The following is a 22,364-nucleotide window of genomic DNA, read 5'->3' on the forward strand; positions in this document are numbered from 1 at the left end:
ATGCGGCAGACTGAAAGATTTGTTTGAATAGATTAACATTAACTTAGAGATCTAGGCCATAATTATAATGGACACCAATGAATAAATTACATATTTTTAATATTGGAATCAACAGAGAGCAACCAGCTAACATAAATCTAATTTTATCTGCTCTATTTATCTAGGAAAATTAAAGTAAAAACACAAGATATATATATTTCAATATGTTAGTATAAGAATGAGCTATTTTCAAACTCAGGTCAATCGTTTGTGTATTCATTTAGACTCTTTTTAGAAGCGTTTTCAGACGTCGTTGATTGATGAATTAAGTTATGTCTGATACTATAAAAAGACACATATTTATCGTTTTTTACAGAATTTAACGTTCGTGGTTTATATTCATTTAAATATAAATTGTAGAAATACAGGTGTTTTTAATAGATATTATTTATAAAGCACTTCAATACTATAGTAATGTATAATATAAACTAGAAATAAAATAAAAAAAATATTAAACGGATTTTCAAACTACAGGTACGTATATTATCTTTAATAGGTTGGGATTATGTTTTACCAAAAATAATCTGTTTAAAAATATAATCAACATTTTAGAGCAGGCAACTCGTCGGTTCCATGGTGTAATGGTTAGCACTCTGGACTCTGAATCCAGCGATCCGAGTTCAAATCTCGGTGGAACCTGACTTTTGCGCCGAAACAACTGCTTTTTCCCCTATTTTTTATATTATATCTAGTAGTCGTAGTACTTGCTGCTTTCTAAAATTGCAATTATGAAGTGAAGAACATTCAAATATTTCTTGAAAAAATAACTACAAACTATTTTGTTCCCATAATGTGCATATTGAAAACGTGATTTCATTATAAATGCAATGAATACATGAATGTAGATGCATTCGTAACACACAATTCTCGCATACATAATATTATTGTAATATGTGTTATTAATTCAGGATAATATTATGTATCTACGACGAAAAAGATGCTACAATTTTGTTCTTACATGTAATATGTTTATTTATGTTTATACATAAAATTTTCAAGGCGTTCCTTAATTACTCATTTCTTTGAATTATGATCCAGGTGATGGCAAGATTCAGAAATGTCGGTAAGACTCAAAAGCCTCATTACTTGCAGGGTAATTTAAATTGCTACAATTACTTACGAATGTTGGGTACAGTGATACATATATGTAATATAAATTTGTCCATACCCCGGTATCGACGGACGGACGAGAAAGCTCGTGAATGATTCAATAATCCTAACAAATTTATCATAAGTTGCCACATTGAGTCTTTAGGCGTCAGGTATTTTTTTCGATTCTGTCAATACAAACAAGAGTTGTGTAGAAAACTGGTAAAAAGATAGATGACATTCTGGAAAATTTTCTCTATTATTTCAATTATTGTATATGATCACTTATGCCAACTGGCGGCATTGTTGATAGAAAATAATATATATCTACATTGTATAATCCTATTAATATTATAAATGCGAAAGTTTGTAAGTATGGATGTATGGATGTTTGTTACTCTTTCACGTAAAAACTACTGAATCAATTGCAATGAAATTTGGTACGTAGACGGTTGGATAACTGGATTAACATATAGGCAACTTTTTATTCCGATATTCCTACGGGATACGGACTTACGCGGGTGAAACCGCGGGGCACAGCTAGTACTATATAAAAATGATTACCTATTTGTGAATTTTACATATGATCACACGTATTAACAACATGAAAAACATGTAATTTATAAGCACACATTAAGAAACATTTTTCAATATTATTTGTGTTGGGTGGTCTGGATCTTCAGAGAATTATTAGTTGACGAAATTTTCTTCCTGTCAGCATTAATGACTGCAGTCACACTTTACCGTATTATTCTTTATTGGATGCGACAGGAAGGTATCTCCACGTCCCATTTCTTCGTCTTTATAAATGCGATGCTCCTTTTAATGATGCCGCTGCCACGAGGTAATTATTGCTGCAAAAACTCATCTGGCCGAAATATTTGTCTCATCGTAATTCGGAGCTTTTTCTTGAAAGTGATGCATTATATAAGCAAATAGCATAGGGTCCCTGAAATATCTGAGACGTTCTAAATTGTTTTATAAATAAATGAATGTCATAACACGGGCAAAGAATTTTTGAACCACCATTATATTTTTGAGGCCCAGTTCCTGAAATTTTCTGGTTCGACAGCGGGTGCGTTTGTGGCTACTTACTGATTATATAATTTAATATTATTCATATAATTACTCAAAAAAAGGGTATAATTTAAATATATGTATGAAAAGACATTTTTGATTATAACTATTGACCAATTGACGTTACATTATCATTACTTACTTATTTATTTCTTTCTTTCATTTTTCTATCTATTTCCTTCTCACCTGGTTGATTTACTAAGGAGAGTTTAGTCGAAGTTTAATGAATTATGGGATAAATGTTAATCATATGTGGTCTGCATCTCTTATCAAATGGACGTCTCCTTCTTATGAAATTCTATTATCACTTGTAGGTACAAGCAGCTGACGCGGTTCAAAATGTAATGGCAAAGATTGAAAGCACTGACAATTTGTTAACTAAAAACAAGCCAAATGAGTCAAATCGGAACGTATGTTAAATCGATCAAATAGACGTTGAAATGTCGTTGTTAAGTATATCAGATTGATATACAGCCCACCGGCGGCGTTTCCCAGAGAGCTATTAGAGTGTTCCCAGCGGCATTGGCACGGTAATCGTTGGTTTGACTGCTTGGCCACATTTCCCGACGTAGATATTTGACGAGTCCGAAATATGATGAATTAATATGATGCATAATAAATATGATACATGTAATACATACTCAATTAAATTATAACTATTTTTGTTTTAGTTCTGCTATTAAAGTAATTAAATTTTAAGTTCATAACATGGGTCAATGTCGAACCACGTATCTCGCATTATATGGGTATATTGTTTAAGTAATACTTGTTTAGTTTTTATAACTTTAAGGTTATATAATGTATTAAGTTTGTGTCGATATACGAATAAAAAATGTGTCTACTTTTGTTGCAGAGTGAATACCGCTTTGCTGGCGGAGGGTACCCGAGAGTTGGTAGTGGAGGTGGAAGTAGAGGGGGTGGTCTTTGCTCTGCGGCACTGGTAGGGGGAGCTCTACTTGCCGCTGTCGCAGTCCTAGCAGTTGCCGCATTAGCATTTTATATGGGCGCTTTGAGACCAGATAATGGGGAACGTAAGTGTTGATATTTAATTGTTTGTTATATACATATGTAATACATATGTTTAATGGGAATTTTGAAAATATAATATATGTTAAGTCTCACTTAATAATCCACAACTTATATAGACGCGATACTCATTAAGATAAATAAATAAGTTTAATATAAAAGTAAGAATAAACGGATGTCAGACTATAAGTATCGAAAGTAGGTAATTCGTTTTAAAATATTTTTTAAATTCTTCAAAAAGCATTACAAAAATGAAATAAGTCGGGTTACGAGCTCTTTCATATTTTTAAAAACTGATTGTTTTGAATTTTCAGCAATAATGACATTCGAGGGCACGTTGCGAGTGACCCGTGGGGACGTGTACGGCGGAGCTCCCGGGAGTCCCGCGTGGAGGGAGAGAGCGCGACGGTATGGCGTGTCGTTACGGCAGGTGTACGCTGCCCCTTCGCCATTACGACAAGCCTTTACTGGTGCTATTGTAACCGGTTTTGGTGATCGACGTTTAGATGTACATTTCAGACTATATCTAGATAGAAGAAAAATACCAAGGTAAGTAAAAAAGCTGCAGAAATGAAAAATGTTAAAATATGTCACAAAATTAAATGGTTTGTGTTGTATTACAGTTCCGTGTCAAACATCGAAGAAACATTGAAGAATGTATTAATACAAGACATACAATCGAAACATTCGGCTTTCGGGCAAATAAAAATTGATCCAACCAGTATTGTAATAAAAAGAGATTTGGAACATACATATCACTCAGAGCAATATGTAAAGGAAGCTCTTAATGAAAGCTTGGCTACTAGTCACCCCAAAATATCTTCAACTCAAAACGGACAAGACAAACAAAGCAGAGTAGGTGTTGTACGTAAGACCACGGTTAAACCTAATCAAGGCAAAGACAAAGATCTGGATGAACCTGAAATTGATACAGAAAATATACCAGTAGTACAAGGTTCTTTTGGATCTTTTCAAATTACTAAGACAGAAGCTGATATAACAGAAAATAAACAAAGTAAGCACGACGATAAATACAATCGCAAACACCATTCAATTACGAAAGCACCAAAAAACACATCTACAACAACCACGACAGTAAAACCTACAACGAAAACAACTGTTAAAACAACAACTCCAAGAAAATCATCAGTAACTACACCTAAAAACCGACCATTTACAATAAAATCAATATTAAATATAAAGCCAAAAACAGAAACAACGATAAAAAAAGAAATTGAGAGAACAACTAAGAAATCACAACCGATTACTCAAACTTCTACAACAACAAGTTCAACAACTCCATCCAGCACTACAATTTTAACTACAACAAACAATGTATCTCAAATATTGTTTGATCTACTTACGAATGAAAACCACGATAAAGATATTCCCAAAATTGATACACTTTTTACGGTTCCGCATGTTATTGATAATGAACCATGGCGCCCTATCACCAGACCTTACTATGAAACAACTAGCAGAGTGCCAATTGTAGAAGAGGAAGTAAGTGAACAAGGCCCTGAAGATAGGATTGGTGTCGCAGAAGTAGTGGAAGACATTTCAGTTTTAGAGAGCATGCTTACACCAATGCCACCTGCAAAACACAAAGAAAAGCCAGTTCGAAGGCCTGGTGGTCTGTATAATGTTGATCCTAATCTAGCCGCAGATATTTATATCCCAAGTCCTATATATACAAGCTTTACATTACCTACATATGCTCCTCCTCTAAAAGATATGGAAACCTTAGGCTCTAGTTACCCTAAGCCTCATCCTTTGCCTGTAGACAAAATAAGTGGAGTAGTTGAGGACGTATCAGAGTCAAAACACAGTATTGATGATAACGACGGTAAGCCCATTGAGCGTCCGCCGAAAGATAAGACAACTTCAGTCTCGATCAATGTAATGCAATTCGATCGCAGTGACAATGATACGGAAAAAATATTAGTAGATGGAACATCCATAGTGAAAAGAAATAATACATTTACTACGAGTACAATAACTCCAACAACTATTGAAATTACTAGTATGACTGCCGCTAATTATAATGTAAGTGAAATATCTTCGAATGTTTCGACAACTAAAAGAAACGATGAACAACGTGTTAAAGAATATTCGACAAAACGACCTAATAACAAAGTTTCACTGATTCCTTCTACAAGCGCACCCATCCACACATGGGAATTGGTAAATACTTCTACCAATAATAATGATGCAGCAAACAAAACAGCACCTGATAAATATTACAATGATACATTACAAGCGATTATTACCAAAAATGATGCTTTATTCCCAAATACTACGCCAAAATTCCAAAGTAAAATTTCAATCCTTCGAAATTTGACGGATATTATAAAGAAATACACTCAAACTACATCTGAAAAGCCACCGGAACGCAGATTTGAAGATGCGAAGGAAGAAAATTTAAAAAAGAATATATCTAATATAGATGATGATGACTCAATCACTGGATATGTTGAGGTTGTGTCTGATGAAGAATTGGAGCTAACTACACCTGCCATCATTACACTACTACCAGCAAAATCAAATCTTGGTATGAATAGACCCTTAAGACCCAGGCCCAAAATTGAATCACAAAGTGCCAAGGAAAGTGTTCGTGGCTTCTTCAGCGACGTTCACGATTCAAACTTGAGAGACCATTTAAATGATTTTAAAGAAACTATTCCAGAAGCTTCTGAAATAATAACGGTTGCTACGAATATGGATGAAGGTTATGAATATGATGGACAGAGTTATTCAACTAGCGTGAGAGACGCAATCAAAGTCGATGATGGTACAATTCATAGCAACAATAGATTACCAAAATCTAATGATAATTTCACCAAATTTATTCCCACTGGTAATGATAAGATCAACACTACCTTTATTCCTCAAGGGACATATAGAGTTTCTTATCATGTGACTGGAAGCGTTAGCAGTAAACAAGCAAACAAAACTCAAATTTTACCTTCATATGAATTGGCTTTAGAACCTGATGTAGTATTGGAGATACCCATTAACCAAACAAGTACTCTGACAGTAGATAAATTAAAACAACTTGCAAGTCTTGCTACAATATCAGATTATAATAATAGCAATAACAGTTTATTCCGTTCACCTGGAGGGGTTATATCAACGAAAGCTATTCCATCAAGTTACACCCTTAATCAAGCAGGCTTTAAAATATTAACAAAAACGTATAATAAAATTCAACCTTCAAAACAAGATGAGAATAATTTTGATAATTCGGAAAAAAGTAATAGCAAACCTTATTATGAAAAGCCCCCTAAAGAAAAGGAAAAAGTCGAAAAAGGTATAAAATATTGCTTCCAAACCTAATATACCATGATACATTGAGACCCTAATTATCATATAGACCATATAATGATTTTTTTTTAATATGAATGCTCATTTCAGATGAATGTAATAATTCCACGTCCTTTCGATGTACATCGGGGACATGCTTACCATTAACGTCTAGATGCAATCGACTCATAGATTGTCCAGATGGAGAGGACGAGCGAGCTTGTTCGTGCGCAGACTATTTGCGTGCTGAGTTTTCTCAGGCAAAAATATGCGACGGCGTCGTGGACTGCTGGGATTATTCAGACGAGAAAAAATGTGGTAAAATTGATTGTGCAATACATACATGATATTAAATTTTAAGCAAGCCGTAATAAATCTTAAATACACTTGTATACACTTCATGTTATCACGTGACAGTCGTCGTTGCTGAAAGTGAACCATCCAAAAACATTCATCCGATAGATTTACTTTCGCTTCAATAATTTTAGTAGTATGTATAATATCTTTAAATTTCTTGTATTTTTTATGCAGAATGGTGTGGAGAAGGGCAGTTTGTTTGTGCGAACGCTCAACAGTGTGTGGAAATGAATAAGGTTTGTGACGGTAACCCCGATTGTCCTCTTGGTGATGATGAAAAAAGTTGCGTCGCCCTAGGGGATGAAATGACAGAAGATAATGAAGTTATACCGTATAATGAAGAAGGTATATATTTTTAATTACAGTTAATATTATAAAGCACGTATCATAACATGATTTACGTTACTTACCTTTCTCTTTTAGGTTTCGTTATGGTGAGAAAACGTGGTGTTTGGGGACGTCTTTGTGTTGAAAGTTTTGAGGACGTTGTAAACGAAGCTCATAGTTCTTTGCAGTTACCTGATCTGGGTCGAGCGGTCTGCCGAGCTATGACATTCCAGTAAGATTTTTATTAGCTATTTATTCATTGAAGTCGCTATCTAAGAAATGTAATTAGCGAGGTACCATATATTTTAACCTTATTATTTTTTACTTTCAGTTCGATTGCTTTTAAACATGAACAAGTTTAATAATTGATATCAGAAAAGCACTAATCAAAAATCAAAATTTTAACTCTATTATAAGTGTTGGAACATGTATATATAATAATGTCGTATGAATTTCAGGGATGCCCCCTTGGTTCGTGAAGCCCGGGAAGGCAGGAAAGTTAGTTCAGTTGGGTACTGGGAGGTGTGGCATAACGCGAACGCACGAGCTGCAGACACAAGACTGACGTTCAAACGGGCCACGTGTGCACGCCATCGAGCTCTGCGAGTGCGGTGCAAGGACTTGGACTGTGGTATTCGACCTCATGCTGATGCACAGCAGCCAAGGTAAAATTAGCTCCATTTATTGCTATTAAGTTCAAACTGTATGGCAAAATGTTAATAATACAAAGGATTAAGGAAAAGTATCGTGATATTTAATGCGTTTAAATTAGTATATGCGTTTTGATCGAGAAGTTTATGACGTCAAATGATTAAGGTCATAGAATTTTTAGTACCATTGAAATGTCAAGGGTTTTAAAGTAAATTTCATTCATTGTACTTCCTAAATCCAGTGGTGAAATTGAAACAGATCCAATATTGCTAGTGTTATGCCAGTTGGCTATTTCATAGTCAGGTAGTCAACCTGCACATATGTTTGCATAACTCCTATCTTAAGTTCTAACCAGTGATATCGCTGAAGATCACTGATTGCACCTTGCTCGTGCAAGTTAGTCAGTGTCGGCAGCTGGTATGTGTTGGTTAGGGATGTTAATCGCCATCGGTGGGGCAGGGTGGTCGGCGGTGGCGGCGCGGCGGCGGGCGCGTGGCCTTGGCAGGCGGCGCTGTACCGAGACGGAGACTTCCAGTGTGGAGCGACGCTAATATCTGCGCAGTGGCTGCTGTCTGCTAGCCATTGTTTCTACCAGTGAGTTTTTAAATTTAACTAGTCAAATTAATTTTGTTCTATAACGTTATATTTTTCATAAGCGTGAAACTTGAAGTGAAATCTCCGTTCTAAACGTTTACAGTATTAGAAAGGAAATTGTTGTGTTTCTGTGTTATCAAAAATGTGCAATTGTTAATTAAAATAGCCAATTTAAGTCTCCTTTATCTTGTATTTTCCAATTCTTGTGTTATGGCGTCTGCAAATCACGTGATATCTTCCATTTTCAGAGCGACCGAAGCTCACTGGGTAGCGCGACTTGGCGCTTTGCGACGCGGTGCGTGGCCGCGCGGGCCCTGGGAGCGGATCGCGCGAGTCCGCCAAGTGGTCTTACATCCCCGATATGCCCCTCGCGGCTTCCGCAACGACATAGCGTTGTTGCGAGTGGACCCGCTCCCGCTACATGCGAGACTGCGGCCAGCGTGCTTGCCTCCGCCACGTGCTCAACCTCCCGCAGGACAGCACTGCACTGTTGTTGGCTGGGGACAGCTATATGAACATGAACGAGTGTTTCGTATGTATTTTAATAAAATATTGAATGTTATTTTCACAAGATTACTTACATTTTCGCTTTTATTGAATTATATCTTTATTTTTAGAAAGCCTTTCACACATTCTTATTTATAGTAAACACGCCAAGAACTTTTCAACTTGTTGTTATCAACTTCGCAACATTCAATGTTGCTAGCATCTCCCCAATATGTTGAATCGATTAAACTTAGTTGCTAATTACATGTTAAGAATGAATGAGAGGATAAGGCTGTCATAATATCTCTTCATTCCACAGAAAATTTCGTATAAAAAAACCTATAGATTAAGAACTACGCTGTCATCCACTTACCGTTGAACATGTATGATATGATGTAAATTACATTGATTCTGGTTTTGTAATCGCAATATATTTATTTTTAAACATTCGTTTTTAAAGAGAGCAAATATGTTAAATCACAGCGGACACGCTACAAGAGGTGGAACTGCCAGTGATATCAACAGCGGAGTGCCGTCGTCGCACGCGCCTGTTGCCGCTGTACCGCGTGACGGAGGACATGTTCTGCGCGGGCTATGAGCGTGGCGGCCGAGACGCGTGCCTTGGTGACTCGGGCGGACCGCTTATGTGTCAAGTACGTGAAAGTTCACTAAGCTGATGACTATTCAATCAATCAATCAATCAAAAACTCTTTATTGTGCACCTTTACAAGAAGAGTAAAAAACAGGATATAAATAAAAACATAATATTAACATGAAGAGCACAACAGGCGGTCTTATCGCTTAAGCAGCGATCTCTTCCAGACAACCTGGTGGACAAGGAAAACGCAGGGTATACTAATGTAAAATGACTATTTTGTTGGTTTCATGATTTATGTACGTGTATGGAATATGGAATATTTAAAATGTACGTAATTTGTAAATGAAACTTAAATTGGCAAATAGAAGACATATTTTTGGTTATCCAATAAAGGGTATTCAATAATTATTAATTACAACATCACATACATATTTTCAGGAATCGGAACGGTGGTATATTTACGGCGTAACGAGTAATGGGTATGGATGCGCGAGAGCAAACCGTCCCGGAGTATATACTAAAGTCTCAAACTACATCGATTGGATAGACAGCGTCATAGAAACGTACACACCCACTAAGAACGAAACCACATTTTCAAGTAACGAGACAGATTCCGACGAAGATTTCTACGCTGATTTAGAAACTGCTGAGAACAAGAGGCCTAAAGTTACGAAGACCTTTGATACCTGTAGGGGATTCAGGTGCCCACTCGGAGAATGTCTGCCAGCGTCCAGCGTGTGCAACGGCTTTCTAGAATGTTCTGACGGCAGTGACGAGTGGCAGTGCAGCCAATTAGAACTTAACTCCACTAGATTTAATCCAGATTGAGAGTTTATAAGCCAGTAATGATAGATTAAAATCGACTTCGACTGATATTTTATAAGTAGACTTAAGTGAACTAGTTACATAATTATATTGAGCCGAATCTCATATTACTTGTATTTTATATTTACCTTAGGGCTTTGTACATATAGCAGTAATATTATACTTTCGCCTGATTACATTTTGTAGTGCTTCGAGTAATTATTTATTGCGAAATCATGGATAACCTTTTCCGTTTGAACTAGCATATTTTATAATCTTCGAATGGACGATGTGAGCCATGAATAAAACGATCTACACGACTTTTTGTTTTATTTACATTAATTTAGGCTTTTTTCTAAACTTCATTAATCAGATTGCCTTTATTCCTTTAATTTCACTACACATCCCCTGTTCACTATTGAGTCTACATTTATAGGTATATTTTTCGTGTGTAAATATTTTTAATTGATAGTTATTAATCCCTATTAATATTTTGAGTAACTCCGCGCGTCTCTTCTTCTACTATACCGACTTGGATGAAATTTGACAGTAACTCGAGAAAGTAAGTTTATATAGCGGAAATCCCACGCCCGGACGGCATATGGGGAAACCCCGGGCGAACGAAAAGCTAGTTTTTTAATAAAAAAGCAAATGGACAAGCTCTTGGTTTTTATAACCTTAGTATGATTTTTTATACGGTTTTATTAAGGCGATGGGCAATGTTGTATAATAAGGAAAAAACTCTTATATAAAAATAAAACTCTTAAATAACAAAAGCAAAGGTTAAATAAGTATCAGTTATTGTGTAAATTAAATTTTTGTATTTATAAACACATTCCATATGATGTAACTTAAATATGATCAGGAAAAAATAAAACTCGCGCTTCTTAAAAAGTATTTTAATCTCTTGACAAATAAATTATAATATTTCAAAATAATGATGGCATAATAAATAATTACAGTTCTTAGCGACGTAGTGATCGTTATATCGAATATCAAAACACAAATTATACTGATTTATATTAGTTATCAGTTATAGTACTTTAACACAATACAAATTACTTATTACAAACATCGATTTAAAATACAATATGTCCTAGATTAAAATGTTTATTGAGAAACCGTCACAAGTTATAGTTACAGATTATGTAGTACGTAATACAGTTAGAAAAGCCCTTATACGGTTCGCGCTTGCCGGGGTTTGAGTCGCTATCGCACAACGAGATAGCAAACGATGCGAATCTTAAGTTAATTTCGAGACTTTCACACTCCTTACACTAAATCTAAGCCTACACTCCGTACACAGCGGTACTCAAGCCTTTATGGTCTATCATTCCGACGTCAAAAATCAAAACACCAATATAAGGAACATTACACATGAAGGCCAGTAAATATTGAAGTTATCTACGTCATATTAGATTTATATCTTAACACCTAGTATCGAGCGAAATGAGCAAGAAACGATGAGTTAGTTCCATAGCTGGCGGGCAGATGGCGCCCCGGAGCTATCGTCCTTACGTACCAAGTTTGTGCATTGAACTAGTTCGGGACGCGGGTGAACTAATTGAACTAGACCGTGCAAAATATGCATATAATGACTAATTTAAACGATATTCTCGTCCCGAGCTTGTTAGTAGAGCTATAAAGATAGAAAATGAGATGTATGCATCCCGCAGCCGATGAGAGCTGTTGTGTGGAGAGGTAACGACGATGTGTTGCGCAAACTTTGAAAAAATCATAATAATTGAAAAAAAAAAAAACGTTTTAATAGCATAGTTTGATCGAGAATAACATACCATTAGTATGTAAAAACACAAACTTGTCATAAAAAAAGTCATTTGGCAACCGATTACAATTAAAAAAAAATTCTAATTAAATAATACTATTAGTTTGCATACAAGACCAATCGTCGTTAGCTCTATATCCAGGTAATTTAACCCTTGTTTTCGACCGGAGTTGTGATGAGGCCTGAGGGCGGCTTGTTCAGAACCGTCTTGTACTGCTCGGGGATCGGGTGCTCCGTCTGAAAACACCGAATTAATATTAAATAATATATGTCGAGAAATTGCGAATTCACAGCTAGAGGATAGTTTCATGATAAGATATTATTGAAATTTGTAACAATAAAATGCATGTATTTATTACAATAATGACTAACTACGTTTTTTTTTATAATTAGTACCTTATTCATATATTTTTCTATTTTAAGATAATCTTACAATTGCATACAAACACGCCGTTTATCACAGGTTTTTATTAAGCAACCACTACGCGAAAAATCCTTCGTATAAACAACATATTTCTATTGTAATGTACATTAAAAACTAAGTAATAATAATTGATAAAGAAGCACGAATATTAAGTCCTCTAAATACAGTTATCCTAAATCGAATTTTCCGGAACTTTTAAAAGATTTACATTAATTGCTTATAGTGGATTGTCATTAAAAATAACGATATTAATGGCAACATTAGTTAAGTGTTACGATGATGGCTTTTAAATTGTTTGAAAACGTTATAACGGGAGAGGATAACAGAACTTTCTCGTTTATATAATACTGTAGTATTTGTATAGTTTATAATGTATAAGTATTTTTTATAATCATCTTAACAATAATAATTTTAAAAAATCTTTAAAAAAGTTGTCTAAATTATTCAAATATAACCTAACCTATTTTTTATCTTTAATGTACTAAATCTAAAATCGTTTTGAAAAAAGTATAAAATTTGACGTCGATTTAATTTATAACGCAATTCTGTCCCTTCATAATTTATAATCCCAAAGTTTTAACATAATTCATATCTGTTCTTTGACACGTTATCAACCTTCATTGCTCCAATTTAAATTTGCTACATAAAAATCAAACATTTATTTACTCGACCAAACATTTTGAAACTGTTTTTTTTAAACAATGTATTGTTATTGCATATATAGTAATAAATTTATACAATGTTCAGCATATTTGAGTCTACTTAATGTGTGGACGTAAACAATGTCATCATAAGTTTCATTCTTGGTGGATACCAGAACAAATCTCGTACTGCAGGAAACAGCAAGAAATAATTTTGTTTAAGGACATAGAAGACTTTCTTGTAAAGAATATCGATTAGTGAAACGTGCAAATACTTACTCATATAATACAAAGGGAAAACTAAATATAAATATAAAATAATAATAAAAAATATACATACATAATCGCCATTTCCCTTGGGCACGAGCACGTTCATCTCGGACGACTTGGAGCTGACGATTTCCACCTCCAGCGACTCCGGCGAGAGGTAAATCTGGCAGCCGTCCGTCTTGTCGATCGATATGGTCGGCACCTTGCCTAGTACCTGAATATTTATGATTTATTAGATACTAAAAACAACTTTGTTTTTATCAGAATAAGGTTCGCAATATTTCGTATGAAAACATTGCGAAGGAGCAATATATTATTTACGTAAGGATGATTTTGGTAATCAAGTGTATGTCTTTAAAAGTAATTTTTTCAATAAACTAGCATACATACGTAAAATATAAGACAGTTATGGTTATCCACTTATGTCTAAATGTAAAAAAAAAAAAATCTCATCAATTAAGTGGAATAAAAAATTACACTTTATAAATTTAAAACCTCTGCATTCTCCAATGAAATATTGATAATGTTCTCGTACAAATTTAAATTAACATTTCGAATAATAGGGAGCAAAGTTAACCCTCTACTGAACTGTAACACACAAACTATGGAAGGAATGTTGTTACACCTTCAGACGAAGTTGGGATTCCTTCAATAAGCTCTAAAGCTACATGTATAGCAGTTGCTACCTAATAAATATAAATATAAAATATACTTTCTAAACTATAATAAATATATAAATAAAATGGTATTACAATGCAAGTAATTTATAATCTAACTAGCTGTTCGCCCCCGTTTTCATCCGTGATACATATAAGCCTATGTCACTCAGTGTAATTACAGCTTTCTTATGGTGAAAGAATTTATGAAATCGGTGCAGCCATGGTCGCGTGAAAGCGTGACCAAGGGAAATAGGGATTCATTTTTATACGTACAGATTTTAAATATGTTTAAAATATATCTCTTTGTCACAGAGCTAACCGTAAAACCAATAAACGAGTATTTAGTAGCCATAATATTTCAGAGAGATAAACCAATTTAACGCATGTCTGCATTCCATTGGGATCATCTTATTTGTTTACGAGCTTGAACTCACAATCGTGTGTTGTATTATAAATATTGTTCTAATTTTAATAGCGATATCCTTATATTTCACTCCATTTATCATGTTATATATATAAAATATCAAACTTATAGAATTATTTTACATATATATTACACTAAATTCTCTTTACCGCTATCAAAGTTTAAACATAGAATTATGTTGACAGAGGATAATTCATGTGTCACACAACTATCATGCATACGTCTTGTTCTTATTAATTTTTGATAATATTTTAATTAATGATTATTTTCATAGATATACATTTTTCTCCACACCAACGGAACAATAGATAACGGTCGCAGCTATATAATGATAAATGAAAAAGATTCATCGATTGTGCTGAAAGAAGAATTTGCAAACGGAGAAACGATACACTTTAGTAAATATTGGGAAACCATCATAAACAATTACGGGATACCATTTGGCCAATATATAATAAGGATCTGTTACGCAATATATGCACGATTTACTCTATTTAATGTGGTAAGAATATTATTGAACGTACGTGTTTAATAAAGTTATTAGTAAACTTAATGAAGCTTTCTTCCAATTCTTTTCTACATTGTGAAATGATTTACAGATAATGTTTTTAATTAAGTGCGTCCCGACAGGCATTTATATGCACAAATTCATTAAAAGTATTTACACAACTTCAAGGGAGCGATTAAAACAGAAACAAAGCGAGCTTGAAGACCTTCAATTGCAGGTTCGATAAGTGCTTTTCAAGAATATTACTTCTTTTATAAATAATTAATTCCTTAAATGGATTGAAATATTGCATTACTCAGTATGTTTATGGAAGTTTTAAAGGAACAAAATTATGTAAGATTTCCTTTATTAGGTTCAAATTGTAACAACAAAACTAAGCGTACGTGATGCAGAATTTGCGGAAAGAGTAGAAGAATTGAGAAGGAGTGTTGACCGACTGCGGAGAGTGCGTGCGCGGGTGCGCCAAGTTATTGCTACAGACGATGACTTACGCCGCAACATCAACAGCAATAATAACTGGGAAGACGACTCAGATATCAACGTGCACTGCACCCCCGAAGAAGGTATCGTTCGTACCATTCGTAAAAAGTACAAAGGAATAGTTAGGCCAACATAACCGGAATCTAAATCACTCGATTAGCATCCTTAGTGCTTATAATGCACGTTATGTCTCATAGAAACGTTTTCAGAAAGCGAATTCATAGTGGAATTACTAAAGGAGCTGAAGTGCGACCAGATTGCAGAATGGGAGCCGAAGAAGATGTGTGGAGAAAATTCGGGCGAGCCGTTGAGCCAAGACAACAGCGTGTACTCCTCGATAAGCGACAGCGACAGTAAGGAGTGTCACGTGAAGATCGTCAGAGTGACCAATGTGTACAAGGTCGCATATCTTAAGCATTACATCAAACAGAAACGCTTGCGACGAGCTAATAAACAGGCATTGTTAAAGAAAAAGGTATAGGAATATCTTGAAATGTATTCGTGTGATTTTTGGAAATTAATGCACATTAATAACTTTGTTCCATTATTTTAGATGGATAACATTAAAAAATTACTAGACGATTGGCAAAAGACGCTGAACATGGCCATAAATAGCAAGCTATCATTATTAAACATGAACCCTCAGTATATAGAAGTGACGCCTCAAGAGGCAATGGGTGACTCTAGGTCCAATTCTCGAGATTACTCGGATTCTGAAAACGATTTCAGGAACAGTCTTGATAACGGTCCAGACGAGTATAGTCTAAGCTGGACCCAAAACTCTTACATGCACCAGCATAATATGTGCATCTGTAATTTCGACGTAAGTAAAACTCCCTATAATACATTTCATATTTGCATCGAATACCCTAAGTTTTTCTGATTTTAGGATTTCGAAACCGCCGTCTCCAAGGAGCTATATGATAATCCAGTGATCATACACGATAAGTACTCTCCTCTGAGACCGAGTGACTGTAACGGGAGGCAGCCCAGTAGTCTAATGGTAGTTCCCGAAGAAACTACGAGTCTGATGGCGATAGAGGAATTGGGGAGCGAGGCGAGCGGAGACGGCGACTGTCGTGACCTCGTGGCAATGTAACCCTTATAGCTATGTAGTTTATGAATTAAAACGTAACGAATAAACATCTAAATGTTTTTTTTTATATACCTTCAATGCTTCATCATGAATTTATATGAATATAACATTCTTTTAAATGTTTTCACAGGTAGATAAGTAATATACTTAAGCTAGGTTTCCCCGCGACTTTGCATGTGTGAACAAGAAAATTTTGTTCTTCGTGGATTTTAAATACTAAATGCGAAAAGGTCATTAACTATTTATTTCACCAAAATTCACCCTATTCAGAAAACAAAATTTTATCTTCAAACATATATCCAAATAAAAAAAAGAGACATAAACAAGGAAATGTAGCCGCCAAGCTACGTGACATTCGCATATACAATACAAATGGAAATAAAGAAAACTATATCAATTATCTACTATACTAAAATGTAATTCCATTAAGCTTAAATAAAAGTATTAGTTGAATGACAAACAAAATATAAAATATTTTTGGTAACCTAATATTTAATATTTGTTCAAACCAGATCATTGTGATAATAGTAAATAGGAACTTGCCTATGTGCAAATTTATTCGTTTTGAGTATTTTATAATAGTTTTCATTATGATACCGGCGGTTAATATACGAAGCCATTAAGTAAGTAAATTGACCTAGTAGACCTAATAGCCGGAGGAGATTTCATTTTATGGGAAAACATTACATCGTTTGCTCAAATGCGACCCTACATGGAACAATTTGTTAGCATTCTAATTAAATGTAATGTTTAAAGGTAATGCTTTACATTACTTTCTTCTTCTTACCTAATATTTTATTCAATTACTGTTATAAAGTACACGGATCATTGGATACATTGCCTCATTAAGACATTTCTTACTAAATTTGATAACAGAATATCAGCAGTTCGTAAACAATGCTTTAATTATTTAATAATTTCATATTTTATAGACATGAAGACGTTTTATGTCATTTTATAAAAATCATAGAAAATTGCGCACCTTTTCCTCACCCTTCCCAGTCCCATTCCTTTATTCGCATCGCCAATCCCTTCCCTATCCTTTACCTGTACCAATTGCAGAGGTAGAAGGCGGCGACCTTAAGTACCCGCATAAAAAAATATTTTCTTTGTTATATACATACCTATCACTTCCTAGATTCGCTTACACGTTGAAAATCTCTAAAAACCAAATACTACGTATACAATATCTCACCTGCATCTGTACAGACTGGCAGTTCACAAATTCGATGCTAGACACCAGGTTGTCGAACACTACGGCACATTTGGTGCAAGAGTCCAGAATTACGCCGTTCACCTTAGAACAAAAGATATTCGTTTGTACAATTACGTAATGAATAAAATATGAAATTACGTAGATAGAAAACATCATTAAGATATAGTTTTTAACCGACATTACCAACAACGAATGTTCTCAATTTAACTTTTTTCAACTCATTGACGTGATGTATGTATTTATGACACAAAGAAATGTACAGAAGAAGGTACAGTGAGATATCTTCTACATAAACAAAACATGTATATAGAAATCTATAATAATAAAATAAGAGATAACTACCTTCCCACGAACTGTAAGCGCTGAGTCGCGGCATTTGTACATGTATACCATGTTGTTCATATCTGCGTTCTCGACTACGAGATTTGAGTTGCCCTTTTGGTATTCCTGAGAAATAACAAACAAATTATAATATCCTTGATTATTAATAGTTCACTCTCAATTAATATCCATAGCTAAGTAGAAACCAATTATATTTTACAAGGTTTCTAGCTCTCCCCCTCCTACGTAATAGGCAAAGACAAGTAAGAAAACTAATTTAAGAACTAATTTCAATTATATGTTATGTCGTGTTGTCGCGAACTTGGAATAGAAGATAAAATATATTCTAGTTATGCATACTTTCATAAAAGGAACTTTGAACAAAAATCGTCCTCAAACAAGAGCAGTCGGTAAATTATGAAAAAATATTTGGCTGTCGGCTTTGATCAACAATATCTTTTACCGCTGCGTATATTAAAACCCTGCATTTCGAGCGTCGCCAGTAGGTATCCCGCGAAATAATTCGCAAACAACGTCAAAAGCAATGCCGGCTTAACAAATGATTTAATTTAAAACTTGTTCAACGTTAAGTCGAAATTAAAGGGAAATATTTGACTTTAATTTCGTATTCTCTTTATGAAATATTGTAAAATGGAATAAAATATTTGACCTTAAAAACAATCACAACTCCGACTTCCTCTTATATTCTATAATAGGTAAAAAGGGCCTCAGTGCGCGTTTAGCAAATTAAGGCGTGTGATATCTTTTTAAACATTTTTTTTGAGATTTGATAAACTTCGATTAAATTCGGAGCAGTAACCGAAATAAATAAATAAAATTAATAAAAATTAAATTGCAAAATTTAGAAAATTCAATCTGCAACAAATAATATATAATATGGGAAATTATCCGTAGAATTTATAGTTAGGAGATAAAGCGCGAAACCAGCTTTTTTTAAGATGACGACCGCGGAGCAAAGAACCTCCCTACAAACTTGAAATTCAGTTTCTACCAACCCCCACACTTTTGCATGGACTATTTGCAATTTTTGTATACTGTCTACGGAGAAATACGAATTACTCAACCGCATGAATGAAATGAGGCTGCATAATTTCTTTATAAAATTGTATTCTGTTTACGTTTCAAATAAAGTTTAAATTCCCATAATTCAAGTTTAACCGAAGTGGCAACTACGGGACTCTTTTGTTACGAAACTGTCCCGGGAGCATTATGAATAAATCATACTTTCAAAGTATCGACGTCTTAATATTGTTTGCTCTCCACATTGGTATTGACCTGTTTGTCTAGCAAACATTTCTGCAAAACTAATCCTTTGCTTATGTGTAATAGAATACATTATCGGACAAGATTTTTACTATCATTATTTTATTCAAAGAAGGCAACAATCTCATCATGTTATTTGCCTAGTGAGATAATGCTCGTGCATACTTTGATCCTGTGATACGGAATGAAAAAGTCAATTTCTTGATAGATAGGCTTTTGTGTCGATAAAAGAAATACATAAATTTTTTCGTATTGAGGAAATGATATTTGTACGAAACAGGACTCAGAGATTCAGTCCTTTGAAAGAAAGGATGTACAATATTTGTTTTATGTTGTATGTGTCTAATATAATATTTTTATACAACAAACCCGCCTTCAAATTGACAGAAAAAGTCAACATTTAAATTTGACAACATGGGAAACACTAGCTTTCAATTAGAAAAAGAATAATTAAAATCGCTTAACCCGATCGAAGGTAACAAAGCCAAAAAAAAACTCGAATTGATAACCTTCTCCTTTTTTAGAAGTTGTTTCCAAATAGACTTATCATCAATGAGTTAGGTGTACCAATTACAAACATCCCTGCAATCGAGACGATCTTTATAATCGTACTTCCGACAAAGATGGCCCGTTATAGCTTTATTTGATAAAGTAACTTTTTAATTGGTCATTTGATACATTGGATAAATAACGTCAAAGCTCGGGATTCAAAGGGGCATGGAAAGTAGGCAGGTAAGCTTTAGGAAGGCAGTGGGGCGGATAATTTATAATTGCACCTGCCAACGTTTCCGACTGCGGACATCTGTGGCACAACAAAATAAATAACGCTTTGCGATTAGATTTGTCCGCCAATGTGGTTATCGTAATGAGAATATATACCAGAATAAATTTTTAAATACGTTTACGACTCCCCTGCTGCTTTTATAATATCGAGTGTTGTTCTTTAATTTCCTGCTATTATCTGAAAATTCCTAAATTACTACGTTTTTAGTCGCGTGTTACCAAAGGAAAAAATGATCGGTCATTTTAATAGATGTTTCATAGAAACTCGGCAAAATAATTGTATAAAGCATTTATTACCTAGCACAACGTCTCTCCGAAATAAAGCTATGTTTATAAATTCTGTCTGTTAACAAACAATGTTTCAAACCAAATTTAATTTATAACCACAAAGCTCATTCACCAATATTAATTTAATATCGGAAACACAGTTTTCCGGACCTATTCAAGCTGTGAATCACTACATAGTATAAATCTATGTCCCTATGTATGCTTAAATCTTTATAACTACGCAACGGATTTTGATGGGGGTTTTTTAATAGATAGAGTGGTTCCAGAGGAAGGTTTATATTTATAATAACATATATTAAATAAACTAGTAAACAATAAAAGAATATTACGTCCCTCTGAAATGGCAGAATATAGCAAGGATTGTCCACTCGTTTTCTACGAATAAAAGTATAACGAAAAACGGTTGAATTGAAAGGCTTTAGAGCAGAAAATATACGCTCTTATCCCTCACAGCGAGCTGACAAAAGCTTGTTCGAGACGATGTTGCTACAATTTTGCATAAAGTGTGAGATTTTACTGAATCAGCATTATGTCGTTGCCATCTTATGTTATTTCAGCTAAGATCGCCACTTCGAACGTGTTTAATGCTCCAAAAATATCTTAAGTGGTGCATTAAGTAACCAGATTTAAATATTCGTCGTATATCTGTAATGAGTCATAATTTTTTTTTGCCGACAAATATCCTACTTACTCTACCACGTAAAAGCAATATAACGTATTTCCATACAAATTTCCTTGTAAATGTAGCGAAACACGTTTAAACTGAGTACACTGATGCATTTTTGATGTTTCACTTTGCAGCAGTAAATCGAAATGGTTTATTCAACTACGTGCAGCGGCGGCACACAAAAGTCGGAATATCTTACCCTTTCGCTGAAAGTAATATAGCAAATACATGTCCTTGCTGCAAAATGGCTTTTTAGTACAAAATTTATTATGAGTTCTTGGGTAGGTTGAAATTTTTCATGTCTGATGTAATGTCATACACATCCATGAAAAACTTTATTGGCGGAATTTTGACACTTCATTTTTTTTATTTTTTTTTGTGCAATATACGTGTAATGAAGTATGATTAACTGATCAGTTTATTTTGATTTTACTGTATTTGATGTATACATTCGTACGCGTCTAAGCTGGACCCTGTTTAATAAACGTTAGTTTAGTTTGACAATTTTGTAAATAAGTAACATCATATGTACCTATCTGTTAAGTTGCGCTGCTAAAAAATTCTTACAATTAAATAAGAATTAAATATCAAAAGATTTTATGTTGCTTTTAAATGTTTTATAAACGATTTTTGTGTGTGGTAATCGAGCACTCTTCGGCACAAATTGGGCCAGCTCGCACTGGGGAAGTATCACACTCATGACATAAAAAAAAGAGCTGAATCTATTTATATTTATATATCATGACTATATTATATGCTTTTGACATTAAAAAAAAAGCAAAGAAATGCGGTGTACTCACAATCAGCCACTTCTTGCCGTCCCTCGCGAAGACGGGCGGCTTGTCGGGCGCGCCGGCGCCGGGCGCGGGCAGCGGGCGGGCGGGCGCGCGCGCGGGCTGCGCCGCCGCCTTGAACGGCGCCGGGCTCTGCCGCAGCTGCGGGTTCTTGTGCGTCTGCATGTCCGCCGTCACCTTGCGCAGGTCTGCGGGTTTGGGCTGGGTTACAGGTTGTTGGTCCAACGTGGTTCGTTGAAGGTATATTAACCGAATACTTTTCAATTATACAGCGTTTTAAAGCTATAGAATTAAAAAAAATCAGCAAAAACAAAGGCCGCGTTCCATTGAGACCATTTTGTAATCATTCAAATAATGTTTTATATTGATTGA

At 34.7% G+C, this 22,364-nt stretch overlaps 3 protein-coding genes and 1 non-coding gene across 8 annotated transcripts in view; 3 read left to right on the top strand and 1 right to left on the bottom strand.

Annotated features, from left to right (window-relative positions):
- The window catches only part of LOC119829772, a 33,056-nt gene extending 22,386 nt beyond the window's left edge, over positions 1 to 10,670 (top strand). The window contains exons 3-13 of one of the 2 annotated variants that reach the window (XM_038352474.1): positions 3,059 to 3,236; positions 3,546 to 3,780; positions 3,855 to 6,541; positions 6,646 to 6,852; positions 7,066 to 7,236; positions 7,315 to 7,450; positions 7,677 to 7,883; positions 8,302 to 8,463; positions 8,712 to 8,995; positions 9,433 to 9,602; positions 9,986 to 10,670. In XM_038352474.1, coding sequence (XP_038208402.1) covers positions 3,059 to 3,236; positions 3,546 to 3,780; positions 3,855 to 6,541; positions 6,646 to 6,852; positions 7,066 to 7,236; positions 7,315 to 7,450; positions 7,677 to 7,883; positions 8,302 to 8,463; positions 8,712 to 8,995; positions 9,433 to 9,602; positions 9,986 to 10,375 — 4,827 coding nt within the window. In that variant the 3' untranslated portion in view covers positions 10,376 to 10,670. The remainder of the gene's footprint in view (positions 1 to 3,058; positions 3,237 to 3,545; positions 3,781 to 3,854; positions 6,542 to 6,645; positions 6,853 to 7,065; positions 7,237 to 7,314; positions 7,451 to 7,676; positions 7,884 to 8,301; positions 8,464 to 8,711; positions 8,996 to 9,432; positions 9,603 to 9,985) is intronic. The other variant, XM_038352475.1, reaches the window with a different exon arrangement.
- On the top strand, positions 607 to 678 carry Trnaq-cug. The gene has a single exon. It is a non-coding gene; the product is annotated as a tRNA-Gln (tRNA).
- Positions 10,671 to 11,238: 568 nt separating the features above from the next.
- Positions 11,239 to 22,364, bottom strand: part of LOC119829310 (adenylyl cyclase-associated protein 1) — a 28,057-nt gene continuing 16,931 nt past the window's right edge. For all 4 annotated transcript variants that reach the window (XM_038351778.1, XM_038351776.1, XM_038351775.1 and 1 more), the window contains 5 exons: positions 21,999 to 22,180; positions 18,198 to 18,302; positions 17,835 to 17,936; positions 13,543 to 13,686; positions 11,239 to 12,374 (listed from right to left, as the gene is read on the bottom strand). In XM_038351778.1, the coding sequence (XP_038207706.1) occupies positions 12,285 to 12,374; positions 13,543 to 13,686; positions 17,835 to 17,936; positions 18,198 to 18,302; positions 21,999 to 22,180 (623 nt within the window). In that variant the 3' untranslated portion in view covers positions 11,239 to 12,284. The remainder of the gene's footprint in view (positions 12,375 to 13,542; positions 13,687 to 17,834; positions 17,937 to 18,197; positions 18,303 to 21,998; positions 22,181 to 22,364) is intronic.
- On the top strand, positions 14,698 to 16,666 carry LOC119829312. The gene is made up of 5 exons (XM_038351779.1): positions 14,698 to 15,057; positions 15,155 to 15,280; positions 15,416 to 15,626; positions 15,753 to 16,018; positions 16,097 to 16,666. The coding sequence occupies exons 1-5, from the start codon at positions 14,884 to 14,886 to the stop codon at positions 16,424 to 16,426; spliced, it is 1,107 nt and encodes a 368-aa protein (XP_038207707.1). The 5' UTR covers positions 14,698 to 14,883; the 3' UTR covers positions 16,427 to 16,666.

Source organism: Zerene cesonia, chromosome 10 (genome assembly GCF_012273895.1).
Source record: "Zerene cesonia ecotype Mississippi chromosome 10, Zerene_cesonia_1.1, whole genome shotgun sequence".
NCBI lineage: Eukaryota > Metazoa > Arthropoda > Insecta > Lepidoptera > Pieridae > Zerene > Zerene cesonia.